We start from the raw sequence: 14,612 nt of genomic DNA on the forward strand, positions 1-14,612 counted from the left end.
CAAATCCAGAGAAACACGAGCGACACGAGTATTAAAAAATTTAAAATATTAAATAAAATTGCAAATTAGTAATACATTAACTATTAATATTATTTATCTTCTTATTATTTTTGAGTAAATATGGACTTAAAGCTATTATTGTCAAGATGTTTACTACCGCGCGAAGCGCTGCAAGCGCCTGAAATGCCTGAAATGTCGACTGCTTAAAGTTTGCATGATGGGAATAGAAAGAGTAGTCATTGGTAAGATATAAGTAATTGCTTAAAAAACTGCACGGTCACTATTTCCTTTAAGTGCGTTGCTTTGATAATTCTGTTAAGCTCCACGCGCGTATCGACTTTATGCGAGTAGGCTTGCGGTGTAAACAAAAGTAAAGCGTATGAGACGTCCTTTCCAATGTCGAATCGCCAACGGACGCAGTTTGTTGATTCTAGGCGGTAACTCTAAACTGTACCGCCTGATGCCTCCTTCACAACGTTAGTGAGCACTTTGTCGCTAGTTGAATAGCGCTGATTGACGCTGAAGTTGTTGTAAGATGTGCATTACATAGACCAGCACGTTACCGATCGGCATCAAACGTCTTATTTTAGACACGCATCATCTACACTTGCAGGTGGTGGAACAGGCTTTATTGGGACAGCACTCAGAAATGCCTTGAGCAAACTTGGTTACGATGTCATGATCGTATCAAGGAAGCCTGGTGCTAATGTGCTAACGTGGGTACGTATGACAAAACGATCTTTGAAATGAATTGTTTACACGAAATTCCTATCAGAAAAAAAAAAAAATCACAAAATGATAAACTTGTACATACATGCCTCATTAGTCATCATAACTCACGTTGAGGATATTTATTGTTTGTGTACTTTTATGTTGTATGAAAGGTAAATTACTTTGAGCAGGACAACGTTCTTGTATGGACGGTCGACTGGCCGTGCACCAGCTTGCATAACGTGGTAGCTTGAACAATGACTTTTATCTGTTTCGGCGTTCAGTTAGCTTCAATTCACTTTGTCACACAAATATGTGAATAAAATTCATCTTGCTTGTTTTGATGCAGTGAATGTACAGTGCATGTAATGCATTCCATACCATAAGCTTTATGAAATCAATTTTTTATTTCATTTGGCGTGTGATTTCCGTGTAGCATAGGGCACAATGTACAGGCTTCTACGTATAAAATTGCTTGTTATAGTTCAGTTTGTTTCTGTCACTTTTCTCATTCTCTGCACAACATTTTGTAAAACTGAAATATTGCTTACTAGCAACATATTTGCGTTCTGCCTCGACACTGCGTCCCTGAAGCGATTGGTTAATACAGCTTTGATTGCTCACTCCAGGCTGCATTGAATTGGGACACCGGAAGTGCAGCATTAGCGTTACTTAACAGTGACTGAACATTAATAAGCATACAGGCCTTGTGGCATATATACCTTTACAGGCACTGCTCAAATGAAAAGCTAATAGATTCTTGTGAGTGCGGAGCTAGTTAGCGCACTGTATCTTCATTCTTGTTTAAAATGTTTGCTGAAAATTATTGTTTTTGCTCCCTTCTCGCAGACTGACGTGGCAGAAAAGGGCCTTCCTGAGTGTGCAGCTGTTTTCAGCTTAGCGGGGCAGAATGTCATGGATCCTATGCGAAGGCATGTGCATGTGATATTGAGTATATCCACACCATGTATGTTTTCTTGTTCTCCATTTTGTTTAAGCAGTTCTACTAGTAGAAATGTGAAGATATTCATTTATCATCTCCAATCTAGCTCACCTTATACATACAGTCATTAAAGCTGCACATACTGTCAGCTAACCATGAAGAAGAACCTGCTGCATGTCTTGAGAAAGGAAAAAAATCTCTCCTGCTGTGAAATGCACATCCACTCATGATTCTTTTATTCAAACAGTACCGCGCACAGACGTAACTTAGCGCATCACTTCACACAAATAGTGTCAATATTACATTCGGAAGGGCATGTATATTACTGAATGTATAGCAGTGGTAGGGATGACTTCATACTGATGAAAAAATTATTTACAAGGCACATTTGTAGTGATCAGAGGCACACTAATAGATTCTGGTGATTTCTGTATTGGTCATGGCGTCTTCAAAAAACAACCAGATTTTCAGATTCTCACGTCTAAGGCTCCACTTGCCTAATGTTTACACTGCTACTCCTGAGTATTCTCTTTTTGTGTTTTCAACACACTCTCTGCCTCTTCAGAAGTAATTCATGCAAAAGAGGATGTTGTGTACCTGTGGCACCATCTATAGAGAAGTCTAAACACATACAACTTGTAAGGTAAATTACTCACAGTAGCTGGAACAAATATCTTGGCACTCTTAAGTCTGTCTCAACAGGGCAGCCGTGGTGAACTAGCATGGCAGGTCTGTCTGCAATTTGACTGGCCAAAGGATTTATGAACATTTGATAAGTTCTGAATCAGAAGAACGCAACTACACAGAACAAGTTTCCCTGTAGCTCGAAAAGTCTGCTGAGCCAACCTGTGGAAAAGAAATGGTAGAGGTGCATGATTGACAAGGCAGCCATGGCCAGCTCGCGAGGCAAGTTCATCAGTTCCACCTATGACAGGAAAAGGAATTCATAAACTACTTGCAAATACCGAAGTGGTAGAATGTGACAAAGAACCAGCTTTTATGGAGCATGAAATGCACGCTGTACCACCACGAGCAAAATTTCAGCATGGGCTGAGAAGCAGTGTAAAGGAAGAAATCCAGTCAAAAGGTTAAAAATGAGATACAAAAAACACTAAGCCAGTTTTAACTCTTTCAGTATTTTTTTCAAAACAGCATTTTTGTTAATTTATTGCTGAAATGTTTATAGTTCAAATAGAAAATGAAGGCCCAACATTGAGTTCTGGAACCTCAGCACCATTATCAGTGAGACGTCACAGATTTGAAAACAGTTTTTCTTGTATTTAGGTTGTTGAGGCACGATCACCACTCTTCCAATTCTTTGGGGTTCAGTCTTTTGCTCCCTTATTCTTCCAATACAAAAATTACCTAGGCCCTAGCAGATGACCACTGTCGGTATCCATGACATCTGGCAGAGAGAAAATGCAAGAAGGTATCACCGCCCATCTTTCCTATCTGCAGCTTCTCTGGCTGATCAAGCATCCTTGGTGGCAAAACGGACTTTCTTAGGTTTTGTAAGAGGGAAATTTATTAAAGCTCAACTTATTTTCTCTTCAATGGTACACAACTACAGATGGTTAGCAAAAGGCAAGTCCTTGTGGAGAGCATCTGTAACTCTACATTCTAAAGCTTGCATTGTGTGCAAATGGCAGGGAAGATTATGTTATAATTGAATAAAAAAGTGGTTTAACACAGCATAACAGAAATACTACCTTGTTATATCTAATTTCTAATCTTCAAAGTGTTTTTGTTATAGTACTATCATAGCCCATGCATTCTCTATGGTAACGAGCATCTACCCACCATGTCAAGCTTCGTCAAGTTCATAAAAGGCCTCCAATGTAAAGAAAAATTTTTTTTAGTTGAAACCACCTAATTATAATTATTTCACACCTGAAAGTAGAATATTTAACTGAAATAGGCTTCAGCAAAGCCATTGGAAATAGCACTGAATGACCACTAAGGCTGCACTTGTAGCACTTTCTTACATTGCTCTGCCAAGAATGCATAATGTTATAATAGACAAGTAGATTTTGTATTAGTATGCAAAATCCATTGAGCATTGCACTCGGCAATGTTAATGGCCTGGGCTAGTTGGTGTCCCATAATCAGGAATGCCATAATGTGAAATGAAACAAGAAAGTTTGTTCTTTCTTGTTGCCTAATCTTGAGCATCACCACCTTTGTGTGACAACTGCTGTATAGAATTGTCTTTGTAGTAATTTCAAAATGGTATTAACATAAACTGAAGCAGCAACATAGACTACAAACCTACTATGTGTTGTAGCAATCAAAGGTTTGTGCAATAAAAATGCATTTCACATTTGTTGGAAGTCGCATGAGCTCGCACTGTCAGGCACTAAGCAATAAAAACAGTTGTATTACTCATATTTAGCCTCACATATAATGTGAACGTTTCACTGCACACATTTATTAGTGTAAAATAATAAAATGAGGAATGACAGCAACCATCTCAAAAAGTCATAAAAAAAGAAATGGCTAGCAGGACCCCACCTTTCATGAAAGGTTCAGAATATGTGTCTATTATTACCAAAATGCATCTCATCACAAATGTTTTTCAACCATAAAAAAAAAAGTTTTAAATGCACCTTGTATAAACAGTCACCAGCAATAAAATGCTGCTGCTTTTACACCCTTGCAGCCCTCCTTTTTCATTGTTCAAGCTGTGCACTGAAGTTGCACTATGTAAATAGGAATGATGACTACTCTGCTCCACCCATCACTGCACTGAGCATTTGTATCATCTGACTATGATATAACGCAGTGTGACCCTCCATCATTCCTTCTGATTTCTCTAGACATAAAAATAATGCAGTGGTATTGTTCCCTGCTTCCGGATGCTGCCATCAACCCACTATCATTTGAAGAGCAAGAGCAAATTCAGTTTTGAAGAAAGATTCAGGAACATGGACGAAAAAAAAATTAAAGGCTAAAGTTAACAAGTAGGTATGTGTACAGTTGACCAATTTTTTAACAGTACCATGTGAGCGTCAACTGGCTCGATCAGCGAGAGTAGCGCATGTGCTCCAAGTTCACTCAAAGCACATGTTTCATCTGCTAGGCTCTTCCCATAAGCATAACATATCCCCTGGCACAATTTAATCGGTACAAGCTTCCAGGCTTATCAGAAATAGTAAAAGCTCTCTTCAGTCAGCAAGCAGGGAAGCTTCCACTAAGTCAATTGCAACAGGGTGATCTGTGAAAGTCCACAGGTATTTTACAGATCTCCAGTTATCTGCATCAGCTGAGCCATCTTACACCTGTTGACTTCTTAATTTCAACGTTCCATTTATTCTTCTATCTCCGTATGTGTAGCAGCTCAATGTCCTCGGGTGACAGATGATGTGCCATGCCAGTGCTATGTAGATGAAAACATCGTAAAAACTTGTATAGGAAAAAAAGAAACAACAGCAGAATGTGTGCTTTTTCTTTTTGACATTTAGTAGGCTGCATCTTCGTTAACAAAAACACACAAACTATCAACATGCAAATACGCATAAAATTTAAAATCACCATGTGTGGCTCTTTTGGCATCCGTGAATTTATAGTCTATTAGCTTGTTATAAAAATTAACTGGGGTTAAAGCAATAATCAATTGTGTAATAAAAAAGTTTACCACTCACCTTGCATGAAATCAGGTCCTTTGGTGGCATTGGTGCCGATGCCTCAGGCCTCACTGCTTGTCAAGCCTAAAGCAAAGTAATGACAGTAATACAGTATTTTGTGCTTTAAGTTTTCATCTGCAACACTGCAAGATTTTTGGTTAAATGTTGCAGTAAACTAACCTCATGTCGGTTCAACCTTAGGTGGACACCTGGTTTCCGGCAGAATGTCTATGCTAGCAGAGTCGAGACAACTAAAGCACTGGCTGATGCTATCCAGAAAATGGAGAGCCCACCAAAAGCATTTGTCTCGATCTCGGGTGTTGGTAAGTCTGATATTAATGTTTTTTTCTAAAGCATTTGTAATACAGCAACTAATTTTTTTCAGGTGATTTCAGCACCTATCACTAAGCATGAAGGTGTACTGTTGACATTTCAGTTGTGGCTTCCTGCTTTAATACAGGCACATTTGCTTAAATTAGCTAAACATATTACAAGGTTCCTCCATGCTAATGATTTTTAAATTTTTGTGACAGTCAATTTAACAGTTGTTTCCAGCACAGAGATGGAACTTGAGCATCGTGGCTTTTTTAAAAAATATCTGTATGTCTTAAATAAAAACGCCCTGTATGCATCTTCATAAGAGCACACACGTAAAAGCACAGACACAAAGTTGAACAAACAGTATCAGCTTTATTTTTATATAAAACATTAGTGTTGTATGTAGTAGTATGAGTTCCACTTGTATGTAACATACTGCTACATATAAAGCAACAGCCAACTTAAGCATCAGTAAAAGACCTGAACTGTTTCTGGAACCTGTACAAAATTACTCCCACTAATGCTATAGACAGATTCATTCATACGCAGTACAGCAATAGTTTTTAAAGCTTTCTCCAACTAAGGTGATGCTCTCAGTATGTGCAATGCATTGTTCACACCATAGCTGGTTTTATAACAAAGGCAACATGCGCGTGCACAGGGGGGCCAGGCGGCGGCCACCCCCCAGTCACCTAAGAGGAGGGGGCGCAAAGTCTGCCCCATACATTGAGTTAATACGGAATGGGGGGGGGGGGGGCGCTGTGATGAACCTTCGCCCCCCTTGAAGGGGAACCCTGCGCACGCCTACGAAAGGCAAGCACAAAATAAGGCTGATACACTGTTCTCTTGTTGCTCTCTGAGTAAGTCTTTGAATGGTACATTTGATTAGTAGTGGTTGAGATGACAGCATAAAGTCAAACTTTTCTGGAAAAGTCTGCGGTAGATGCCATGGCCGGATTTCATTTACATTTGAACAAAGCACGTTTTATGGTCTTCAGCAGTTGCTTTGGCCAGTCATTTGCCAAAATTCGAGGCAGCTGCTTTGGGAATTAAGAGGTGGTACTGTAAGCCTCCATCTTTTATTTTATTTTCTGCAATACCAACTATCTGCTCTTGGAAAAGCGACCAGTTGGCATGACATGGCCATGAACATTTCAAAAATTATAACAAAGACGGACAGGGAAGACTCGATATGAATGTTAACCTTTGTCTAGTAGTTCGTTCAAAATCATGAAGTGACAGCACTCTTTTTTTTTTTTTTGTGGCTTCCTTGTCAATTCTTGTTTTATCAAGCTACAGACATGTGGCATGTTTCAGGTATGTAATCTGCAAATATATCTTGACTAAGTGTTTGTCAGCCTCTGTATTAATGTCGTCACTTACTGTAGTAGTTGTACAACCTTAATACTAAAACACAATTGGATTGTTGTTGTACTACGACTACTTTCAAAGGTAAAGTGGGATTTATATTAGGTGTATCACATGTCACTGTTAACTGCTGCTGGATGCAATGCTTCTGATTCTGCCCGTCATCTTAGCAACCATATTTAAATGGGAACAAAAGATGTAAACATGCAATCAGAGTGCTCAGCATATAGTATTCAGCGATTCCATATGGTTAAATTATGGTGTTGCCCTTCACTTGGACATACTTCAAAGCAAATGTTCTTGCTTTACTGCTTGACACTTAAGGTCCCCCCCCCCCCCAAAAAAAAACGAAAAGAAACACACACAACTTGAAGTGTGTGTTACTGGATGTATATTGCAAGATAGCGGTGAAGTATCACTTTGAGCTATTTTATATAACAAATTTTTCCATCCATGTCCTCCAGCTCTAGCATTATTGTGGCTACAGTGTTGTAGTGCCACCTTGAATTTTCTTCAGATAGCAGTGTTTACGGCGTGGTTTGGGACTGCCACAAAGTGCAGGCTACTACAAGCCAGACCCCGTGAAGGAGTACACTGAGGATAGTCCTGGTGGTGACCACGACTTTCTTGCCAAGCTCTGCACCAAGTGGGAAGCAGCTGCTAAGCTTCCACCTGAAGTGAAGTGCCGAACAGTCACTGTGCGATCAGGTATCACATTTTTTATTAAAAAAAACCTAATTTGCTTTTTAATTTGGCTGTAGAAATAATTGAGAAAAGGGAAATGAAAGTGAAAAAAAAAGACATCTTGCTACAGGCGAAGACCTCTTCTGCATTACGTGTGCAGTTCTTGGACAGTAAGTTGCCTACGCAACTGGGTTCTCATCAGCTCTCTTGGGTATTTCTGTATGTTTACAATAAGCCCTGGATGTGTTATCCCTTTGAAGGATAATGGGATGAATCTGTGCCACTTTTTCTACTTCAGTTAAAGCTTCCTCCGCCGCTGTGCCTCGCCATCAGTGCTGTGATCTTCTGCTGCCGTGGGTCAGAAGCATTTAGGAAACCAAGAAAAAACATTCCACATGCTTACAATACGTGGTATCGGTGATACGTTTAGTTTAAATTCATTTTGTTCTGTACAATTCTTTAAAGAGTTTTGTTCCATTCCGTGCAAGATAGCTAAAGTTCTAGATTTATGGGATGTTTCTCCTTTTATGAATTTCGAGAGAAGTAGTTCTAGCATGAAACTATGGATTTTGTTTCAAAATTGGAGTAGTATACCGGTCAATAATTGTGTTGAAACGTACTTGAATGAAAAATCAAGCAGTTCCTTGCTATGCCTAACTACATAATAGGCACGCATAAATGTTTTTTCAAGTTTGATGGGCATTGTTACGCCGCAAGACAACGCTTTATCACGGAGAAGACCCTGAAATTTCTTTTTGTCGTTTTTTTACCACTACGGTACCAGTGACAATGAGCAAAAAGCTGTGGCTCAGGCATTGTTCATGAAATTGAGGGCCGAAAGAAAAAAATGATGGAGATTGATGCTCTAGACAGTCAGGAAGCGAAAGAGAACACGAATATACGAAATCCAAGAGAGAAGCTAATACCTCAGACCTGGGTGGCGCTCATGAATGCATTTACTGGATTCAATGCATTCGGTGACACCACATTGATGTGGCTTGCCTTGATTCATAGCGGCACTTTTATATATGGGCGGAAATTCAGGTATAACTGAGGTGCTCGTCTTTATCCGCACCGACAGAAGAGACAAAAAGGAGCTAATAGTTGGTGTATGCGAAGAGGTCAGACAGAGTCACTGGCACAGCACAACAGGTGCAGGCGCACATTGTGTACCACAGCTGGAAATAAGTTGCGCCGTAATTTTTTTTTGCACAGTTTCTGAAGTGCCCCTCTGTACCACTTGCTTCGAACCTTTTTGTGCAAGAAATTTGGTGAAAGGATTTCAGCTTGGTGCACTCATGAGACAATGGGACAGGTGTTGTCCCACTTTCTCAGACACGTCATGGGTCAATGGGACACATGCGTCCCATTTTTTTCTCATAAACCAATGATCGTATTTTAATGAAAATTGCATGATACCATTTCTAACACTCCTAGGTTCACACACACACACACACACACACACACGCACGCACACACAAACACACACACACACACACACACACAGAGAGAGAGAGAGAGAGAGCCCATAAAGTGGACGGAGGGATGAATGCCGCCATAGCTCAGTGGTAGAGCATCGGACGCGTTATTCAAAGGTCGCAGGTTCGGTCCCTGCCGGCGGCAAGTTATTTTTTCGTTTTCGTCCACTTTACTTTCTTCACATTTATATCCTAATAGCTGCAAATAACATCCCTTATACTTTCCTTGGCATTATTGTCTGTTAGTTCTTGTTAATATTATTTCTAAGCACGTTATTTAGATATTACGCAGGCATATTTCCTGTTATCGTATAATAAATATGGATGAACCCACAAAGGGTTAACTAGCGGCCATGGGACCAGATGTGAGGCGTCCTTTCAACTGTATGCATCACATAGTATGTGAACTTGGGAGCAAGAAACTGGGCCTCCACTTGTGGCTGAAACAGTGATCTACATCCACCAAGTGGGTGTTGCTTGCTCTCACTTCCAGGGCTAATCTTGTATACGTACATAAATATCTAAGAAAGTTAATGCAAAGACAACTGTTGTGGTAGCTTAATGATAAAGCACTGCATACATAATGCAAAAGGTGCTGACTTAGCTCCCACCTGCAGCGATATATGTCTTGTTCATTTACATTTCCTATTATGTATTTCTGCATTTCAATTTACACGAAAGTTAATTTCTCAGGTTTTCCCTGGCTTCATTGTCTGTCTGCTTTATACGATTGTGTGACTTTCAAACAGAAGGTGTGCTATGAAAGGACTGCCCTTGTTTACAAATGGCATCTCTCATAATCATGTCGTGGTTTTGGGACGTTAAACCCCAACAATTATTATTATTATTGTTTACAAATGCAACTCTTATTGATTAAGTAGGTATAAAAGCATAATGCTCTTAAGACAAATTGTGTCATATGTTACTCAACATGTAAAATGACCAGAATATATCCTAATGTTCATCCTTTTGCCTTCACCTTTTCTGCAAGTGCTTGCACATGCAGCAGAAACTATACATCTGAAGATAAACACAGATTTTCTTGAAGTGGTCGTCTTGATTGAGAGAAAATGAGATACAAACGAGAAGCAATCTGATCTTGTGTGGCAACTTGTGCTTTTCTTCCAAGGCTTCCGCTTCAGTCTGACTGCAGGAGATTAATGTCTGAATCAAATTAACAAATCTGTTTATTCATGCAATATCATTTTTGTTAACATATGACAGAGAAAGTGTTTTTGTTTTCTGAATTTCTTACTGTATATTTTGCTATTTTTAGGCAGCCCTAATAACAAATAATAACAATCCTGTTGTCATTACATATTTTTTTTTTCGTGCAAGAGTCAGGTAAGTTCATTCTGACTATGCAAAAAAAAATCTAATATACTCCAGTTGCTGTAATGTATCATTTTAGCAAACAGTAATGGTGGTGTGTTTCCAATGTTCAGCACCAAAATAGCATCTATTTTTGCTAGCTTTTCATGATGCACACACTCTTGAAGTATAAAATATGAAAATTTCCTTCTACACTCATTTGTGTCTTTATGTTTCAAACAGTTTTTTTTTACTGCTTTCGCAAATTTTGCTGCAGTTTAATAATGGTAGCATCTTCACTTGTCATTCATCTAAGCACTGTATTCTGGTATACTAAATCATGTGCTCCAGTTGAGACTGCCCGAACACCATGTATTGTAGTAATTTTTTTTTCTTAATCATAAAGTATCTTCCGTGTGAATGGCTATCAAAGATAGAATTTTCTTGTGTTATGTAGCACATTGTACATATATTGAATATCAGTTGTGCATATGTTTACTATGCCTTCTATTTTGTGTAAATCTCATATCCTAATTTATGCATGTGGTTAAGGAGTATTTGAAGACAATATTGAAATCACATTGAGCTGGGCTTGCTACTGATCCATGTTCGATTCATGATTATGAGACTTCATTGTGTTATTGAATTTTTCAACTTGGTTTAAAGGGACTGGCAACCATTACTTATGGTCATGTCTTCTTTAGTGCTACAGAAAGCTTACCTGTCAAGAGTGTCTAATTATGGAGTGGTAACGCGGAAAACACTGTGAAACTTTTTTTATCAGAATTTTTCTATCTGCAGCACGGAGTAAGTTTTACACCCAACATATGCTGCAAACAGTGGTAGGTGAGCACGACAGTGGTTCGTGTTTGTGTGCTGTGGTTCGCTGCGCATGCGTGCACTCCGCGGACATGCCCCATGGCTCTAGATCAGTGTTTCTCAGCCATGAATTTTCGGGTACCCTTGTGGACTGGTGGAATTGATGAGGGACCCCTTGCAGGTGAAAGAAAGAAAGGTGGGGGGTTCACAACACAGCATACAGTGTGAAGTACGTGGCTTTTATTTAAATGGGTCTACGTGGACCCCCCTGGGTTCTGTGGAACCCAATTTGAGAACCACTGCTCTCGATGTTCCACTAGGCACCATGAAGGCAGCACCACTTGTCAGCGTCAACTCCTTTACTTCGTAATAAGTGCAGAATAAAGTGGGGATGCCTAGTAATACTCAGGCTGTAATTTTAAGCGCGAATTGTGGTGTGCTTAAACACCTAAACAACAGCAGACTACGTAATGCAATCTGAACAACTCACTTACATGGTACCAAACCTTGTCGCCAAGCGACACGATGTGCCGGTTTTTGTGACTTTCAAACGCAATTTAAGAATAAAAATCTTATTTAAATTGTGAAAAGAACGCTCGATTCTGTCAATACATTTCACAGTCTTTTCACTTCCCCCAGTGTCTTGTGACACACCTTGGCCGGTTGTCAGTCCCTTTAAGTCAAATATGGTAGGGCTACAACCTGCATGACACACAGCACAAACATTCATGGAAATAATGGCCTTGCAGTGGAAGATTCTAGTGTTTGCTGCTTGCTTTTAAGCCATCACAGCCATGAGTAACACCTGGCTAATTCCATGTGTAACGCCTGGCCATTCTGAATGAAAGGTTATTCTCTGCCTCCGGAGACATTGTTACATTATGTAGGGAACGATCGCTAGGTAAGCAAGCATATAAGAGCAAAACCTCAAACAATTCTACAGCAGCAAAAGAGGCTTTGATTTTAGACTGCCTGCAAAAGAAAACTTGAAGTTTAGTGTGACTCTTGATAGTTTTCACTGCATCACAGCTCAATTTTTACGCTAACTTGTCGACTTTGTTTTCATGCCATTGCATTTGCTTACTTATATATATGACAAAAACTGTAAAGTTAATGCCAGCTACATTTAAAGCACAATTTCCTTATGCCCTCCTTGGCAGCAGTGACTGTTAACTTTTTTGATAGATAGTATTTGAAAAGTAGTATGTTAACCTCAGTTAAGTTAATATTTTTCTTTGGTGCCCCCCCCCCCTTTTTTTTTTCTGCTGCATTAATGTAAATACACTAGCAAACTTTCAATACATGCCATTGCGCAGCAGGAAACAGCCAAACTGTGTGGTTGCAGGTGTGGTGCTTGGCTCCAACGGGGGCATGGTCCAGCAGCTCTACTGGCCATTCTTCTTGGGCCTAGGCGGGCCAGTGGCTAGTGGTAGCCAGTTCATGCCTTGGGTCCACATTGCTGATATTGTTGGCATCCTCATTCATGCCATGAGCAAGGAAGGCCTCACAGGTGTTCTCAATGGGGTTGCTCCCCAAGTCGTTACTAATGCAGAATTCACCAAGGAGTTTGCGCGTGCCATGTGGCGGCCAGCGCTGTTTCCACTGCCAAAATTTGTGCTCGACTTGGCCTTCAGTCCTGAAAGAGCTACTATGATGACAGAGGGGCAGAAAGTGATTCCAAAGCGTACCCTCGAGTCAGGCTACGAGTACAAGTTTCCGGATGTGCAGTCTGCTTGCCAAGATATACTTCAGCGCAAGTAAGTGAGGCAGTGCTCACACATAGTTCTCAAGCCAGGCTCTTGTATTTCTCTTTGGCTTGCAGTGTCTTCAATAAAGTTTGTTGTATTAATGAGATTGTATGCCTGCTGGAGTTCTTTTCAAAATAAACTGATCACTTACAATAGGCATGTTATGGAAAACAATATGTAAAGGTATACAAAAATTAGTAATTTGAAAGCAGTCAGTGCCCCTGGTGATATTGCTTGACCACGCTGCATAAAGTGGTTCGCTTTGTGGGCGGACAAAACATAAACAGGCTATAAACCTTCAGCTGATGGGAGCTTGGCCGAATGGCACAAAGAGTAACATGGTGCTTTTGGTTGCAAAATAAGAATCATGTATAGTTGGAGATACTGTCCTTGCAAGCCCTAAGGCGCCCAACATGCAGAAGTTGCAAACCACCAAAGGGTTTAAACTTTGGGTGTTTATTGACAGGCTCTCTTGTGCAAGGCTTCAAAGAAATTAATGCTAAAAAGATAACAAGATTACATGCTAAATCATTGAGAAAATTCTGATGTGGTCTGAAAAAATTACGGGCCAAAAGTGTGAATGTGGTATATGCAGCCTAAATAGCAAGGGCATAACGTAGTGATATTCTAATTTCAATAAATTTTTAACAGTATAAGCTTAGCACAGATTACTGAGAATTAAGTTACCAACACACTCCAATGACCGGTATACTTGCTCTATTTTCATGCAATGCATAGCCTTACAATCCTTACAAGTTTAAGCCTGCTTTTATATGAATATAGTATCGATCATATATTGCTTTTCTATAATATTAAACTTCAGTCCTTTGAAGCCTGCATCATGGAGGGCTCACTATGTCTTACATTTCCCATTTGCAAATGAATGATGCTGCATAAAGCACGCTTCTGCTAAACGTGATCTGCATGCTTCTTTAGACTGTAAAAAATCACTTTAAAGGCCCCTCACAACCCCAATTCCAAGCATTTATTACACACTGGAAGCTGCAAGGCACCATGTCTAGGGAGGGTTTTTACTAGGCTTGTGCGAATAGTACATTTTATGTTCTAAGCGAATTCGAAGCGAATAGTGATTTTGGTCGAATAATTTCGAATCGAATATCACACATTATAAAGAAAAACGAGCATATTTGTCATGACCCAACCAACCTGCATTTAATTGTAACAAGGCATGTGCAAATGTCATTCTTTTAGGTTCAAAGGAAATGGAAGCAACTCTGAATAGTAGCAGGATTTGGCTTTCGGTAGAATGCAAGTGATAACCTGCAAAGTATGTTACATTTTAAAATGTACTACACTTGGAGCATATAAGCTGGTACAACAAGTAAAAAATGATGAATCGATGTGAGGGTAATATGTTCATTTAACCTTGAAGTGGGGCTTCGCGGCAGTGAGGATTTTCCTTGGAAAGGTGTATTCATGGTATAGCATCCCTCCACTGCAGTGAAACCACCTTTACAGGAGATTACAAACGAACAGTGCGGTTTTTTTAAAGGTGTTTTCACGGTACAACACCACTGCACTGCAGTGAAACCACCTTTACAGGGGGGTTACAAGCGGAATAATATACATCTATTCGTTCCTTTCGAAT

General features: G+C 39.8%; 1 protein-coding gene across 2 annotated transcripts; it reads left to right on the top strand.

The window, feature by feature from the left end:
• The first annotated feature begins 141 nt into the window (after window positions 1–141).
• LOC119371700 (epimerase family protein SDR39U1) lies at window positions 142–13,062 on the top strand. Of its 2 annotated transcripts, none has more exons than XM_037642165.2 (6): window positions 142–242; window positions 614–720; window positions 1,561–1,643; window positions 5,479–5,600; window positions 7,525–7,671; window positions 12,601–13,062. In XM_037642165.2, the coding sequence occupies exons 1-6, from the start codon at window positions 215–217 to the stop codon at window positions 13,014–13,016; spliced, it is 903 nt and encodes a 300-aa protein (XP_037498093.1). In that variant the 5' UTR covers window positions 142–214; the 3' UTR covers window positions 13,017–13,062. The 2 variants fall into 2 exon arrangements, with proteins under 2 accessions (XP_037498093.1, XP_037498086.1); XM_037642158.2 differs by lacking the exon at window positions 142–242 and adding an exon at window positions 259–476.
• Window positions 13,063–14,612: the final 1,550 nt, after the last annotated feature.

This window comes from Rhipicephalus sanguineus, chromosome 1, assembly GCF_013339695.2.
Source record: "Rhipicephalus sanguineus isolate Rsan-2018 chromosome 1, BIME_Rsan_1.4, whole genome shotgun sequence".
Taxonomy (NCBI): Eukaryota; Metazoa; Arthropoda; class Arachnida; order Ixodida; family Ixodidae; genus Rhipicephalus; species Rhipicephalus sanguineus.